This window comes from Pomacea canaliculata, linkage group LG4 (genome assembly GCF_003073045.1).
Source record: "Pomacea canaliculata isolate SZHN2017 linkage group LG4, ASM307304v1, whole genome shotgun sequence".
NCBI classification, from domain to species: Eukaryota; Metazoa; Mollusca; class Gastropoda; order Architaenioglossa; family Ampullariidae; genus Pomacea; species Pomacea canaliculata.
Window position 1 is genome coordinate 17,771,608 of NC_037593.1, and position 17,490 is coordinate 17,789,097.

Consider the following 17,490-nt stretch of genomic DNA (forward strand, 5'->3'; position numbering starts at 1 on the left):
GGCTTGAACCCACTTCTCTTATGGGTCGGCCTCGTTGTGAGCACGGCCAGGATCGATCCACTCCCCATATGGGGAAATAACAATTCAATGACAAATAATAAAACTTGGAATTGATATACATGATGCACTTTTAACTTGATGACCCTTTGATCATTGTGGTAACGTCTGCTCGATATCGCTCTCTTTTCTCTCTGAGCTGCTAGCACACTTGTACGGTTTCACTTTATACATGAACGTATTCATCTATTGTTATTGTGAAACATTACCACATGTCCATGTACAGTATATAGTCTACACTTGTGGCTCTCTGCCTTGCAGGGCCCCGCGTACTGCCAAGGCTGCCTCTGTATGGTGTAATGACATGTCTCTCTATTTTTTTGTTTGTTTGTTTGTTTTTTGTTTGTTTGTCGTTGTTGTTGTTTTTTTTTTTTGTGTGGCAGCATCTCATACCGAAGAAGTGTCTGCATCCTCCAAAAGGCAGAAGAAACATTGAAATGAGAAGCAGATGCTTCTGACAGTGCTTTTATAAAACGAACACCAGCCCCAAGAAAGATATCGTTAGTGCTTCTCTTCCTTTGTTTGTCATTTGCTTCATTTCTTTCTTTTTTTTTCTATACAAACAACTCCCAAAAAATCATGATCATGACACGCTTTTGTGATTTGATATCAATTTTGCTTGTTTTATAAGCCCTTTCTATGACAAGAATAGCACGTCACCGGTTCGGACCCCTCGGAGGCAAACACCCTCACGATTAAAAAAGTAAGTATTTAGAGTATTATTTCAGTATCATACTTTCCATCAGCAAAATAAAGTCTCATTTCCTCTCTTTTTTAATAGAAATATACATCACTTTTTTCATCTTTGTAAAAAACTTTTTTCCAACAATAGTTGTTCATGCACCACCATCAATAGTCATCATCATCTTCACATCAGTATGATAACTTCTAACAAAATAACAAAATCTTACTCTCATTCTGTCTCTCACTCTCACGTCATTCAGGGCTGCCAAGCGCCAGTACAGGCCCAGGATGGACGACCTCTCCGGGCCGCTGATTTTTTTTTCCTAAACGTCCCAGTGAAGGGCCCCTTGTAATTGTAATCGTAAATTATTATATGATAATATGCGGGACAGACGACCTCTCCGGGCCCCTTGTACTTGTAATCGTAAATTATTTTCCCAGTAAATAATGTATGTTTACAATTCTACAGACTTGAAACTCAACTTCTGCACGTGTAATGCTTGGGTGTTCTGTCCTTAGACCTTTCTTTAAAAGAAAAAGAAAAGAAGAAGAAAAGAAAATCCACTGACCAAGGCCGGGTCCCCTTGACAGCCGCGGGCCCGGGTACACCAGACCCCCTGTCCCCCCCTCTCGTCAGGCCTGCTCACACTCCTAAAGAGCATGCTCTTAGCTGCCTAAGAAAAAGAACGAAACATGGACAGCGCAGGAGAGACAGGAAAATAAACAAAGAACATACAAACTATAAAAGAATGAACAATAGTACTGACGAAGGAAAAAAAAAAACAAATACAGAAAATGCAAATATGAACAGAATAACAAAAACAATTTAAAAAACATATTGACCGTGCAGCACAAACAACACTTTTTCAAGAAACTACTATTCATGGCTATATATATATCTCTCGAGGGAAAAAAAACCATCACCCGCTCAAAAGTAATTAAAACACAAGTTCGCAGCAAATAACGCAGGTTAATAAAGCACCATTACATTATTATTATTATTATTATTCAAGCTACAATTAACAGCAGTTAAGTCAACATTAACTTGAGCATCTCTTGCTGTTTGTTGCACCGTAAACCTCAGTTTTTAATTGTACTATGAGTGCGTCAAATCTTTTCCACCTGTAGACCACTACATTCTTAATTCTTCACTTTTTAATTCTTTATCTATGTAAGGAGGGGCTAAAAATGAGACTCAGGAGGCAAAGAATGTGTTCCATAGTATAAACAAAATTTGGAAATAACAAACACACAAAACTCGAATCGCATCAGAACTACATTCTAACAGCTTTTTCTGTGGTTCAGAGTGGGAGAAAGTAATATAAACAAATTAATTAGTGTTTTTCATAATGCTAGCATAGAAAGAATCCTGTAAATATACTGTTCCCCTAAAAAAATATAATAGTAATTAACCAACGAAGAACTTGCCTACTTCAATCGAAGAGACAAGATTACAATTGTAATGGTGGATGGGTGTTGTGCTCATACGAGAAAACAGCTACAGAGAAAAAAAAAAAAAAAAAAAACCAAAACAATGCTCTTCTGGAGGAATCTCAAAGACAACTTGTCGAATGCCGAGCAGCTGAATCAAAATTTTTAAAGATGGAATTCAAGCCTTTAATAAGACATGAGGCGGCTTAGAATTAAGATGGCCACAGACAGACAAAAGTGAGACAGCTTTGTTGCAGCCCCACACGCCAAGGAATGAATAAGTTTGAGACACAGTATTGTGATTTGTCAATACATGATGCAAATGTGAGGCTTGACATTCTGCTCTCTTGTCAGTCTGACGAGAAACGTGATCGCCACGCTCCAGTGGCGCTCCACCTGATACCCGAACATCCTACAGCGACACGTAGTGACAATAGACGGGTGCTCGCATCTGCAGAGGTTGTTTACCTTAATATGGCGGAGGCCGTGCACGTGACAGGTGCTGTGAATATTCACCTGCAGTCTACTCGGGATGGATGTCAGACATAACACGATGGTGGACTTTGTCTGCGCGTGAGGTGCGTGCAGCAGTGAGAAAACAAACGAGGGGAGCCAACAACAGAACCTTGAGTCCTGACGAGTCGCCTTCTAACCAGAGGTCAGTGTTTAATTTTTGCAGGTCACGTACTCGTATAATGCACTATCGAGAGAAGGAATATAACAGTTATAAACTTCACGAGTCAACGACAGAGACGCATTCTAAAAAAAAATTAATAAATAAACAAATGCGCTGTTGACGAGTTTGTCGTGCGAATATCATAGAGTGTATTATGTTTATTGTCATTACCAAATATTATATTACAGAAGTGTTTATATATTTTTATACCACTGGCATCGCAGTGAGTTTGTTTACACCAGCATCATCACAAACACTTGAGAATGTGTTGCACTATGTTCATTATAATCTGTGACCAGTCATGCATACGGTCCGTCATTATGTGGAGCATAGCTGTATGTCACTGTGGCTATTTCGTGTGATTGTATGATTTCGCTATTGAAGGTGCTATTTTTCTAGTATTAAATGTCCTTAAAAATAAAACTACACAAGATTTTACAAGTAGCTTTATTGGTGGTGTAGAAGAACAATGCATGATAAAAACCCTTTAAGTTTCTATAGCATTTTTGAGCAGTATATTGAATCCTCCCACGGTCAAGAAATGCTCAACAGCAGAAAGAGTTTCTTCTCTAGTCATACTCCACATTGTCTACAGCGGGCATGCCACATTTTTCTTCTTCTTTTTTTTTTTTAACCATGTGTCTATAAATGTGTGTCGCAAGGTCAGACGTTCCAAACCAGATTTTTAAACAATTTTCGAATGTTGTGTTGAGTTTGTAAATATTTTAGAATGTAATTTAGGGTACGGCACGTCGGGGGTCCAGCTACCAATCAAAGTGTAAAATGTAAGAAAGGAATTCAGACAAACAAATCAAAAAGAAAGAAGAGTATTGAGTTGTGATGCTGGAAGAATCTTTGATGAAGGTGCATTCAAGAGTGGGCAGGGAACTTTTGGATGCAACTCGAGATGAGTAACCAAGAGAGAAACAAATCTGTGGGCTGCGAGATCCAGCTTCGATCCAGTGACAATCGGAAAGAAGTTCAGTCTTTGAGGACAACTGTCTTTCCGATCGACCTCGACAAAGGAACAAATGCAGACGAACTGCTACAGTTTTTTTAAAAAAATAGTTTCATAACAGGATGTCATTTTCTCACTGTCTCAAAGACGCTGGGTAAGGGGGTTGTTTGGTGGGAGGGAGGGACTAACGCGCACGTGACAAAAAAGTCGATCATCGTTAACGGCTGCAAGAAACTATAATGGGTTGAGGAAGGAGGTCAAGTATGGGGGGAAGGAAAGAGGAAAGCTTTAAAACAGGGTCCATCAGGAGACAGCGCATTGTCAGGCAGACTGAGCGGCAGTGCACCTGCCAGGAAGCTCTGCGCGTCGGTAGATGACGACTCGTCGATGACACTTCAGTCATGGTCACCCATTGGTAGCTTGCACAAAGACTCAGACAGATGCTCGAGGGCTTTTGTTTACTCACCTGTTGCTTGAGGATCTTCAGCTTGTGCTCGGCACCCGGTAACGGACTGGCGTCAGACTACTAGCTGTCTACACAACAGGTAGGCGAGCTCACAGGTGTTGCTAAGAACGGAGGTGCGATGCAGGTGTTAAAAATAGAATCAGTAGATGTCGTCCTGCAACAGAGACTGGCAGGAGGGTGTGTGTGGGTGAGGCTGTTGTCCCATGTTTCGTGGGGTGATATTCCGGGTATTACTGTCCGGGCGCGAGAACATCGCCACAGATCGGTTGAGGTTGGTGGCTGCAACCTGTTATCTAGACACGGAATCTATGGTCACGATACCTGACTCGACGGGGAAAAAACAAAACTGTTAACATTGAGATTATGCCACTGATTGTTTATTTATTTATGTCAGTCCTTCGGATGGGGGGATGGCGTGTGCGGAGGAGGAAGGAAACTTGAACCTGTTGCTGCAACTCAGTGCATAAGCAACAGGTGACGGAGACTGATAAAACTCCAGAGGAGAGTCGCTGAGCCGTAACGGTAACACTGCAGATTTTGACTACCATTTCGCCCCAAAAAATAAACAACTTGATGACAACAGTACTTTCGTCGTGGCTGTAAAATAAAGAGATATGAGTATATCAATTTATCTTTAATTGCACCGTTTTGTTAGTTTCGATTGCTTAATGAAGGAACAGCGAGGACAAAAAACTGAATATAAGTTTAAAGTATGATGTCTGAAAACTATTCCCTTTATGACCCCATAGTATGCCGACCTCAGCATGAGTGTATGACTAACCATATGAATTTTTGTGTCCTTGTGTGTATGAATGCGTGCTGGGCCGTGATCGTGGATGTGTGACTTCCAGGACAGTGCACGTGTAGTGAGAAATAACGGACTGAACTCACCCATCCGACATCAATCTGCTCACCTGCCCACGTCTGGCGACTACCTGCTCACCTGTCCAGAGTCAGACACCTGTCCACACCAGACATTGAGCTGTACACCTGCTCACAATGTCTGACAAACGCAAGCAGCTTGCCATCTTCCTCTTCGTGTGGCTCCACGCGACAGCGACTGCAAACATAGAGGCGTTCTTTCCGGCGGGTAAGAACTTTTCTGCCGACCGCATTCACGGATAAAAGGAGGTAAAGATTTATAAATGGCCGAGAAAAGATGGAGGACCCAACAGCAGATGTGTCCTGACGACCGTATCACTCGACGACTATTAACGACGATAACGATGACGATGACACGAGTAATGAGTGTATGGCGATACACGTCGAGGACTAGACAGCGAGACGCGAACGACGATGATTGTTGAGAGCGACAAAGACACCAGTAGACACCAAATAATAATATTTGATAGATTTTAATGGAAAAAGTCCTAGTTTGTACAACACAGAATGGTACCCTCATATTCACCTACCCACCCCCATTTCTCTAATTGTAGTCACACCACAACAAGTACTTTGACTTTCTCACAATTGTCTTATCTTTAGAAATGAGCTCGGCAGATGGCAGAAAACCGCTTGTGTTTGAAGTGGGCTCCCAAATAATCCTGAAGTGTCGCATGAAGAATCACCAGACCAGGCCCACCTCTCTCAAAAAAATTTCGTCAGGCAACCTAGTAAGTACCCGACACAGACCTATTGAAGTGTACCAAGAAAAGAAAGAAGAAGAAAGGAAAAAAAATCCCACCCCAAATGAACGAACAAGGAAGTTTCTGCCAATATGATTGTCATTCCAAGTAACGAGGCACGTGTAAACATCCTGAAATTACAGCGCACGACCTCACGTGACCTGTACGATAGTGTTTATTATTATCTGCTCACTTTATAGACATATAAACATTCATATAAACCCACCCGATGAAAGGTATACAGAGTGCACACCTGTTTGACTGTAGTCTCGACGATGTAAGTAGACAATTTGACCTTTGCGTTGTCTGTAGGTGGAAGAAGGGAGGGACAGTGAAGGTAGATCAGACTTTGGGACATACACCACTCATTTCAGGGGGAAAAAAACCAGTCTCAAAGGCAAAGTGCAAGGTACCATGGTGTTGTGCATTCACATGATGTCGTTTCAATGCAGACTGAGACACAAACCCATTCTGTCACAACAGGAAACGACGCTGGACGTCGACGTGGTGGAAGATGGCGTGCAGTACGTTGTGCACAACGCCACCCTGCAAGACTCGGGAAATTACTACTGTCTCCACAACAACAAGAGCGTCGCAATGAAGTCCGTCACTGTGGGATGTCAGTATTGAATGGATTTTACACCTGTCTGCCAGTTTCTGTCTGTCATACCTGCGTGCTTTCATCTGTCGCCTACATTTCTCCTTTCTAGCTCGGTGTTAAATTTAATCTCTCGTAGCCAAAAAACTGTCGTCTCGGTCAAATTAAGGACATGGCTGTCATGGCGACATCAAAGTGTCTTTCATGTCAAACCTTTTGTCTTCGTTGAAAATCACACGTTCATAATAATAATGGGCTAAAAGTCCTGTTGATCGAGTCGAAGCTATTACATTTTCTTTCTGGTAATTATATCCGTGACAGTAACAGTAACTCTGGAAACTTTTGCCCAGATGTCCCCACAAACGACTTCAGCGTGTCGTGCCTGCTCCATGGCGACGAATTAGAGTGTTGTGTTGAGATGGACGAGGGCAGCGACCACGATTTGCTCACGAACTCACTGCCCACACACTGGAGCATGAGTTTGCACAGGTAAGATCGAACACCACGCACCTGCGAAGCAACATGTTTAACGGACACCGATGACATCAGCACACACTGGGCACATATGCGGTCCTCGTCACTGATGACGTCAGTACACTGGCATAGGGCGCGTTGTCGGGGGCGTTAGGCGCCATTGATTTCAAGAAAGGGGAGGCATGTGAAGTGAATCATGCTCACGTTATTTTGTGTGAGCTATAGCAACGAAGACAACAGCGAGTTTATATCTCGACAATGATCGAGCTGACAGACCCGACAAACATGTCAGGGAAGACATTGCTTAAGACACAGATGAGCCCAAAATGCACTGACTTGTTGGGCAAGAGAGTAATCGAACATGGTGAACCTGCATGTCTAGGACGGATAGGATGTACCGACACTTACGGACATAAAATGAGACATTGTACACAAAGAACCCCAGTCTACAGACTTTGTATATGCAATAAAATGGCATTTACATTTAGATACACCTGCAGACATTATAATTTATCTTTGTGTGGAATGATATTAAATATATTAATATATTGAAAGCATGTTTAAAATGTATTTTTAATGATGTTCTTTTCTCTCACTTTCTCAGTGCAAGCGTAGTATACTATTGTTTCCTTGTTCTCATTGTGAAGGCCCTATGAAAGTAATTGGGACACCAAGAACTTGGGAGAAAATGAAGAGCTGTGCATTAACTGGACAGTACAGAACATAATGTGCGAAACTAACTACATAGTGGTTGCTAATGCTTCCAACAATCTGGGCTTTGCCTTGTCCAATGTGACCTTCTGTCCGTTAGATGTAGGTATGTACCTTTCACTATTAAGACTTGTCAGTAAACATGCATGATACTGTGATGCCTGTTGCATAATACTTTGGTTTGAAATTCAAATTGTCCAAATTGTCAAATTATCTTGTCACGAAGCCTGCATGAGATCTTATCTGCTTTCAGTAAAACCAGGCCCGGTGATGAACCTGAGTGTGACACCTGATACAGAGCAGCCACACAGACTCATGGTTTGGTGGGACCGCCCTAAAGACCTGAGTCTCAGTAGGCGCCTTGGAATGGGTGGAGTCAACTACACTGTTGACGTTTATCCACTTCATCATGGCCAACCTATTTTTCATTTGGTTTCAACTGACTTGCCTGACAAAGAGAAAGTGCGTGAAAGAGTGCTTTAACCTTGAGATAACATTGTGTTTCTTTTCAGAAAGTAGTAAAACACATAGGAAAATGCACATTGGATGAGTATGTTGCTAAATAAGGAGCAGGTAGCCGAGTGATTAGAGCACTATAGCATCCAAACTGAGAGGCACACCAGTTCGATACCCGTGTAGCACAGCTCACTTTCCCTAGTTGACCCAGCTGGGAGGAATGGGTACCTGACTCCTAAGAGAGTTGGGGAAGGTAAGGCAGCAAGGGAGAGGGGCACCAGCCTCACATAAAGATGGCCCTGAGAAAAGTGAGGTCTTTAACATCTCACTCCCTTATGACATGAAAAAGGCCATGGGACTACATTTACCTTTACCTTGCTAAATAGATTTTTATCACTTTTAAATTTGATGAATCAGATTGCAAATCAGAGAGTTTGTGTAAGGACTTGTCTGTAGAAATTATAATAGTGAAAACAGGATATATCCTCTACAACACTTAGGTGTATTTATGTATGCACACACACTCACACTCACTCTCGCTTGCTCAAATTAACAAAAAACACACACCCTTTATATCTACAAATGTTTCGGTAATGTTAGTGTGTGTACTCATGCAATGCTTTTTTGTATGTGCTCACTAGATGTCTAAATTAATTAAGACAGAAGAGACTGTGATTCACTTTGTGGAGGGCTTGTGGCCATTCACCTCCTATAATGTCACGGTTACCCCACACAGCCGCTGTTGTGCTGGGTCACCAACCACAGTCACAACCAAAACTACTGAATCAGGTTGGTGTTAAGAAATTCAGCACATTGAGTTCAGTTAGTAACTTTACATTATCCTCTTAGTTTGGTATCTATGTTCTTGTATTAATCAAGAATAGTATGCACACCAAAATTGTACAAAACAAAGTTATTTTTGAATCAACTCTTCCTTATAAACTTGTTGCAGTCCTATGCCAGTCAAGGAGTAACATGGGCTAAACTAAACTTCCTTATAAACAGTCTAGACAGATACAACATCTTCAAATATTGAAAATTGATACAAGAGTTTAAAAATGCAGTTTCGAGAACAGGATTAAAGAAAGACTTAATTTGATTTGTTTAACACTGTATGTTTATGTGTTATTTTGCATGCATATGCCTCACATGTGCACAAACTGTTTTTTTAAGCAGTTAGTGAAAAAAAGTATAAATAAGAATATAAATTAGAATATATGTAACTCAAAAACTATTTGTACTTTTGTTTCAGTACCACTCATTGCACCAGAAATTATTGCTTGGGTGCAGACTGGCACAGGAGTTGTCATTCACTGGAATGTTGGTTTTATTTTTTATTTTTTTCCTTTTTTCCTTTTTAAAAAGCATGTCTGCATAAGCACTAATTAATGTTTACTTACATCTCTCGTTCTCTCTCACACACCTGTGAACAATCTCATTTGTATTTCCGGCAGGTGTATGCACCAGAGGACCAGGGAGGAGAGATCATTGCATACTCTGTATGCACACAAAAGACTTGTCAAAATGTGACATTTGCTAACAGTGAACATAGGCTGCCACAGGTAACCAGTGGTCTGGTGCCAGAAAGATGCATATTGGGCTGCAATGTCACAGTTCAAGCATTTACAAGAAAAGGGCCATCAAACAAAAGTTCTACACTTAAGATTACTCCATATTTAGAAAGTATATCCACATTTTTTTTCTTTAGTGTGTTTGTATTAAAACTCTCTATCTTATTTTTATTTTTTACCTCTCTAACCCTGTGTTCTTAGCTCATAGACAGGATTACCCCCATTAGATGTTAACAGTCAAATCTGATCAAATTATCATAACTCAACATTTTTGCTTTTAGTCATTTCAACTGTTTACACTCATTTCAGGATTTCTAAGCATCTTCATCCGTTAAGGATTTTAATTTCTTCCTCCATTCATACTATGTTATAGCTGCAAAAAAGCGTGTCGATGTTGAAAGAAAAGCTGATGGCTCATACACTGTGCTTTGGGAAAATTCCATCAACAATGTTGTTTCCATTCTCTGGTGTTTTGGGAATCAGTTTAGGAAGGATGCTTCCCATATTCGTTGTCAGGTGAGAGTTCCACTCTTTTTTTGTTTCCACATTTACTTCTTTCTTGTTAAAAATGTTAATTAAGCAATTACACTTGAGGCATACCTGATACTCTGGCAGCCTTTTAAATTTAGACTATAGTTTGCACAGATTGTCTCCCTTACCACCAGAACTTTATTTGAAAAAGTTTAGAGCCACCATGCCCCTTATGGCCTTATGTACAATGACTTGATTCCTCATTATCTATCTATTATCAGGCATGCCAGACAAATACAGATTAGTTACAGTGAAGATAATGAGAACAGGATTAGGGTATGTCTTGGGGAGAAAGCCATAGTTAAGATTTTTTGTTAATTACAGACAGCACTGAGAAAAGCAGCTGCGAACTTCAGCTGTTGCAGTCAGACTGTGAACATCTCTCAGGATGACAGAAAGAAATACAGAGAAACAATGGAAAGCCGCTGGTACTTTGGTATAGGTATTGTTTCTGAAAATCAGAACACTAACAGCAGCATTACCACTGGTAACCCTGTCCAGCTTCACTGGCAGATCTGTGTTTTTGATGAAGAGGGAGGTAGGTTTATAGAAATTAAAAATTACATTTGACCAGTCATCCTATGTTTTGACTGCTATGATGGTCTTTTGTTTAGATTTTAAAGACTGTCCTTTAACTTGCATAAATAAACATAAATCAAGTTAGCGAACTGACACCCAATCCCATTAAAATTGATTTCTTTGCATGTTTTTAGCAACCAGATTCTAATATGTAAGTGTTTGTGCTGTTCTTTTGAAAAAAAAAGGTGTAAGAGAAATTCTGTTCTGGATGCAGATCCTCCGCTACCTATGTTTCAAGTCTTGTCCTGGGAAAATGGGACAGGACTGACAATTGATGCTAACCCCATCTGTAGCAACACTTTGCCAGCACCAGGAAGACCCATTAATGCTACTGTCTTCATTGCAGAGAAACCATTGAACTGCTTATCTGGTATATCCATGACTTTTTAAAAAAATTGTTCTTTATATTCCACTAGCAGTATTTATTGGGTTGTTGAAAAGGTCACATCGACATATTTTTGCTTGTTTTTCAATGGTCATTTCTTTATATAAATAATTGTACCTGGGTTCCCATCGGCACTTGCATCAATTAGGCCACATTTTAAAACTAGATGACCCCCTCTCTTAACAAAATATTTTTCATTAACTTCTGTAGGAGGTGTGTGCTTTTATAAGCCTTACCTGTGCTGACAAAACGTGCTGCATCACTTAGCCATCAAATCCTTGGAAATCTTGGAAACTAGCCACTTGGCTGTGTGCTTCCCTCTCTTGTGTATTAACAGTTTGCTCATACTTTCTAGTTTAACTATGTTTTATTGCTAGAAGGTGGGGTGAATGCAAATCAGCTGCTGCAAGGCAAGAGGCAGATGGACAGAGGGGGCTTGATTCCCAGTAGCAGCTATACAGTGTGTGTCACATACTACGGACAACAAAACAAGAAGGCAACAACCAAGACCACAGTGCTGATGGCCAGTCCCAGTGAGTTGAGTTTTATGCCATGTCAACAACTTGCACACAGCAAGAACAATTAACAGGATAATTCGAAATTTGACATGATGATGCTAATAAAGGATAAAGATTAAAGTGGTCTTTGGTCAGTTATGTCCAAAACAATCATGGATATAAGGGGCCATAGCAGTAGAAATACCCACAAGGCCAGTGGGAGGGAACTAAATACTTTCATATCCCTGTTATTTCACATGAAACATCTGAACAGATTTTAAATATGCCAGGATTGATTTTAAGGAAGACCTTACAAAAAGGTCAGTGAGAGTCTAAGCAGTGAAATACTTTTGTCAAACCATGGAGAGTCTTGAACAGCAGAGGAGTAAATGTTTTACTGGGGGCCTAAAGAAGGCTGCAGAGAGATAACAATGAAAAACATAAAGAAGGCTGCAGAGAAATAACAATGAAAAACATTAAAAGGAAGAATTGTGTGGGAAACATTGAAAAAGGAAAGGACCAAAAGGCAGAGGACAGAACCCCAAACAAAAAAATTGCAATGAATGAAATAAGAGTTTTAACAAGAAAAAAAACGGTGAAAAAACCTGTAAGACAGAAACAGTGTGGAGGAAAGAGGTAGGCCACTCTGCCACCCATCCATGAGGTTGGGCGTCCACCCCTGGCACTAGGAGCCAGGCACAAGGGGTGAGAATGAGGCCATGCCTGGTAAGCAGTGCTTGTTACAGTATACCATTGACCTAGACTAGGACTTCAGTCTACAGCCTGACATTCTCCTAGTGCCAGTAGCAGATTCCTTGTGTCTTTCTCAGACAGACTGGACAAATTTTGTCCTTGCTTGAGGCCAGCACAGATCTCATTGTAAATTGCTACATTTATATTTGGACTAAGACCTGTCAAGCATTGGAAAACAATGTGTGGGTGTGGAGGCAGGCCGGGGATGAGAACTGTGAGAACAGTCAAGCAGAAAAAAACCTCAAAAACAGAAACCAGTTATCAGTCATGAAGAGTTTGGGATCTGTGCTTCACATCATCAGCATTATCAACACTCACCCTTAAGTTCGTTTGCATTAGATGATTTTATTAAGCTTTAATAGCTTGACTTATACTATATGTACAAGCAGCATAGTTTATTTCTAGTTGCTCCTTTGAGGAGCATAGGGCCGCAAATGTACGAGCAGGATAAAAGATTATTATTAAAATTCATCACAAGGTAACCATGTAGGGAGATGACTACATTTATAGTTCTTTAAAAAGTAGAGTTCAGCCCAGTGACTAAAAAGAATTCTAACTTATTATGTCATTTATAGGTCCTGGCATCTCTGTGACCATACTGGTGGCTATTTTTGCTGTGTTAGGCCTGTTCATCCTTAGTCTTCTCATTGGGTAAGACACACAGTTATGTGATGTGGCCTATGTTGTATGGCATAATAGGAAAGCAAGAATGGATTGGTCTGGAAATCATATCAACAATATTATATTTTGTTATTCATTATTTGCAACGTAGCTTTAAAAGCATTTATGTATATCTGAAGGACAGGTTTCACTGAATTTTACTTGCTATAGATGAGCTGTTTTCTCTCAACAGAGCATTGTGTGTCCAATACAAGAAGAAATCCAAGCGTTTTAACAGTATTAGATGGCCTAAAGTGAAAGATGTGCAGCTGAAGGAATCTTGTACCAGCAAACCAAGAATACTAACAAATGTAAGGCAACAAAGGTACTCGTGTTAGTGCTGGCATAGTTTCTCTCCAAGTCTGATTGTTAGGCATGCACAATAAAAGTCATGGGAAGGATAATAACCAACCAGTACAAACAACCTTGTGGATGTCTCAGGGATTTTCACAATTTTTAAGGAAAAGGTTCCAAGATTAGGATGCTCTGACCACAAGGCTAAGCAGCTTTCAGTTTTTGTACTTTCTGAAGTATTATATTTTTAAGACTTACATCAACTGTCAAAGTGTAGCCTTGTCTGCAAATATAATTTATATATCAAATATCTTTGAATTAGTTTTCTGTAGTATTCCTGATTTTTAGTATGCTTTGTCTCATTGTTGCAGATGGCTATGGATCCCCGTACTATGACCTTTACAGATGGAATAAACAAAAAAGACAGTAACATAAAGACTGGGCTACCCAAAAGCTCTCTTCAGACCTCCAGTCCTAAGCATCTCATACTCCACAGCACTGCACAAAGTAGCAGTTTGACCAATGGCACAACCAAAGTTGCTGTCAGCAATATGGAAAGAGGTTTGGGGACATATATTCATCATTCAGACAAGACTAAACACAAGACTTCTGGTCACAGGACACCAGAAATGGTTCCTCTAATTTCAAAATGTCAATCCACCATGAATAAAGTCCATGACGACCATCAGGTTAACAATATTGAGGTAAGGAAGGAAGGCACAGCTCCACAAGAAGCTGCAGTTCTGTCTGATGTCCAGAGCCAGTCTCTGCCCTTGAAACAATGTGACAGTTATGTGACAAATCCTCAGCAACATGCTTTGCTACATTCTATGGCTGGCTGTTTTTGTGTCCCCAGTCTTGAAGAACCAATGACTGACAACCAAGCAACACAAGGTTCTCCACGTTTGTGTGAAGACATCCACAGGTTCGCTACTCAAGATCTGCCTGCATACCCCCAACACACACATGGAAAAAGTGTTCTTCAAGATGAGATCTCACAGCCAGTTAATGATGAAGACTGTATGGAGGAAATAACGCTGACAAAAAAAAGTTGCATGTCAGTCACTTCATCCAAGAGCTATGTAAAATGTATACCTAACCACTATCCAGAGGTTCAAGGAGCCCTAAGTGTGACCTGGAAAGACAACACAATGCCCTCAGAAAGCAATCCAACAGATGTATTACTCAATATAAAGGCACATAGCAACTTTCATGAGCAGGACTCCTCAGACTTAATGCTGCCAGCTACCACAAAGACGCAGGTAGATACAAGAACAAAATCATCTTTACTTACTTTAGGTACAAACCACACAATAAACAATGAAAGTTACATTCACGGTCAAGGAGACTCTTCTCAAATGGCTATTGGGTATCTAGACTGGAAAAGAATTTGTAAGTAGCTGAATATTAGAAAGTCTTCAGTGACGATGAATGATATCTAGGAAGATGTCTCAATAAGTTCTGCAATACATTTAATAATGTTAAAATATTAATAAAGCTGCAATATATATTTACTGACACAAAGGCACAAGAACAAGCCCATTATCATAACTGAGAACATAAGCGAGCAACTAGAGAGCTATAGAGAAAGACATATCAACAATAAACCAGAAAACTCTCCGTTTGCAAATTTGCCTGCTGCCATGACCAGCTTGATGAATTTTATGCAGAAAGAAGTGGTCCAGTCCTTTAATGCTCTCAAATTGTACCATAACACTGAAGTTTAGCTGTCTTCTTTTCACACAAATGCTTCAGCAAAACCAAATGTTTTTTCTCTTAAAGGTTACACTTTGATGCATTGATGTGCCATAAATCATTTTATGGCAACTGAATAATAGATGTTGATCTCTGTCATAGGGTATAAATATAATTTTTGCAAATTTTGAACTTGTATATTTTGATTCTTTTAAATTTATGGTTTTATAAAAAGGCGAATTTCACACATCTCTTTTATAGTGTGAAGGTCATATTCTGAAGGAGTTGAGCAAAATGGTAATTTTTGAGAATTATCAGTGTTGAAATAAAAGGTATGATACACTTCAGTGAGCTGTGCAGTCCGTTTATACACATTAAAGATAAATGACCTTTATCACATTCTTTTTAGTGGCTTCAGCTTTGCATACATGAACATACTTCAAGTTTTCTTGTGTGTTAAGTCAGGACATGCAAGTATACTATACTTGTTGTGCTTGTTCTGGTTTAATTACCTTAATTTATTTCAATAAACATCATATTTGTATTAAACAGAGCAACTTAAAGTGCTTTGTTATGCACCTTTAACTCAAAGCAATCCTTTTCAGCAACAGGTCCACTGCCATTTTATAGGTTGCTTTTAAAAAAAAATCCATGAAAATTATGTCCCCAAAATATAATTTTAAATGCATTTTAACAATCAGATTACGAAGACATTGACCACTCTTAACTTTAGGCAAAGGATGTTTTGTTATCTTTTTTAAAAAATCCACCCTTGTCAGCTTAACTCAAGTTGCTTTCTACAACTGCATTTTTCTGGTTGGATTACAGCAAAAGCGTTGTGTTTATTTCAAACAGTAAATGTAATTTGAAATCATCCACAAGTGAATGAAGTTTATCCAGAATGAGGTAAATCATAAGTTAACATACCATATAATTCTTGTAACTCTGCTGCACAAAACGCTTTAGGAAATATTTAGAGCACTTGCTTCATCAAAAAAAAAAAAAGATTGACAAAGGAAATCTTGTTGCTAAATTTAAGTAAGGAAAGTAAATTGCACATGTTCAGCTTTACAATCAAGTTACTTCCTGTGTAGAAGTTATCAAGATTAAAGCACTAATAATAAAGAAAAAAATTTGAACACCGGACAAATTGTCCAGAGTACCAGCATACCTAGAGCTGCAGCAAACCAAAACACTACTAGTAGCATCCTTAAGGGACAACACAATGAAAAGCACAAACACAATGAAAAGGCTTAATTTTGTTTAATTTGCAAACATTACTTTAGATGTACTATTTATTCCTCATGCATTATGAAACAAACTGTTGAAGCAATTACAAGAAACCCAAGGGACTAGCAAAATATGTAAGATGGGTGTGAGCTATGCAATATCTGGATCAGGATGATCAATGTCTGCAACTGTCACTCTCCCCTGCACCAGCAAACAAGAGCTTACTCAACCAGACCTAGCTGACACGTTTGTATGATGCATTGATAGGAAGCTCTTTAAGTGTCTGCAAACGTTAGAATCACACCAGGCTTTTTTTTTATAATTTACAATTACACAACTAAGCTGTCCTTTCCCACCATGTTCTCTAGCCCATTACAACACTTTCCATTTGGCAAGAACCTTTGTTCTTAGCATGCAATATTGCTGTAAAATGTGTCACACCAGTTTCTGGATTACGGCAAATGTGTAGAAAACTTCTTGTAACAGCCATTGGTTGTTCTCTGAAAGGCAGCATGCTGAATTTTACAAACACATTAGAATGCTAAATCTTTTGACTAGCATCAATACATCATGAAGGAGTCTGCTTGAACATGACAAAGACATGTACAGACATAAAATGACTACTAAATACTAATTTTGTCCTACCCAAGTAATGTTGTTTGTTCCCACTCCAGTTAAGGAATATAATGGGCAGAAGCAGAAGTTAGCCCCCTCTGCCCTATAGCCCACAGATGCCAACTTTGAGCATGGAATGCTACTATGATCACCATCTCTAACACTTGTAATTAAAGTATGAACTAATTTGTTCTCTCCCATCATGTCTAATTCTTGGGGTTTTTTTGTATATCAAATGGTAGGCTGCCTACTCTTGGTCTTCTACTTGATGATAGAACAGATATGACTGAATTTTAGATATTTGTTCTAAACCTGCTTTTATGAAATATTAGCTCATTTTGATCAAATAGGCTTTTGATTACTTTCTTTTCTAAATTGTTAAAATGTAACAATCTCTACACCATTGAAACTTTCCTTTCTACCCTGTAGCCTTGTTCTTCTCATTTGATTCTTTCTGTTCCCTCTTGGATAAAGCCAAGAAAATCCTATTTAAAATTTCAAAACGTCTGGATCCAGTAATTCCACATCTGGGGTTGCATGAAAG

The 17,490-nt window shown here is 39.5% G+C and overlaps 1 protein-coding gene across 7 annotated transcripts; it reads left to right on the forward strand.

The window, feature by feature from the left end:
* Positions 1–1,467: 1,467 nt before the first annotated feature.
* LOC112563314 lies at positions 1,468–16,198 on the forward strand. 7 transcript variants are annotated; one of them, XM_025237182.1, is made up of 18 exons: positions 1,468–2,830; positions 4,667–4,794; positions 5,124–5,362; positions 5,758–5,979; positions 6,367–6,516; positions 6,846–6,984; positions 7,617–7,786; positions 7,934–8,142; positions 8,778–8,925; positions 9,389–9,456; positions 9,591–9,819; positions 10,081–10,223; positions 10,563–10,776; positions 11,032–11,187; positions 11,580–11,735; positions 13,028–13,103; positions 13,306–13,423; positions 13,778–16,198. In XM_025237182.1, the coding sequence occupies exons 3-18, from the start codon at positions 5,272–5,274 to the stop codon at positions 14,804–14,806; spliced, it is 3,318 nt and encodes a 1,105-aa protein (XP_025092967.1). In that variant the 5' UTR covers positions 1,468–2,830; positions 4,667–4,794; positions 5,124–5,271; the 3' UTR covers positions 14,807–16,198. The 7 variants fall into 7 exon arrangements, with proteins under 7 accessions (XP_025092967.1, XP_025092968.1, XP_025092969.1 ...); XM_025237184.1 differs by lacking the exon at positions 1,468–2,830 and adding an exon at positions 2,843–4,351; XM_025237183.1 differs by lacking the exon at positions 4,667–4,794.
* Positions 16,199–17,490: the final 1,292 nt, after the last annotated feature.

What these genes read in the sequence shown, in the direction of transcription:
- LOC112563314 (XM_025237182.1), top strand. Translation starts at nt 5,272, where the DNA reads ATGTCTGACAAACGCAAGCAGCTTGCCATCTTCCTCTTCGTGTGGCTC. An exon ending in GAAGTCCGTCACTGTGGGAT is followed by an intron (nt 6,517 to 6,845) that starts GTCAGTATTGAA and finishes ACTTTTGCCCAG; the next exon opens with ATGTCCCCACAAACGACTTC. An exon ending in TGGAGCATGAGTTTGCACAG is followed by an intron (nt 6,985 to 7,616) that starts GTAAGATCGAAC and finishes CTCATTGTGAAG; the next exon opens with GCCCTATGAAAGTAATTGGG.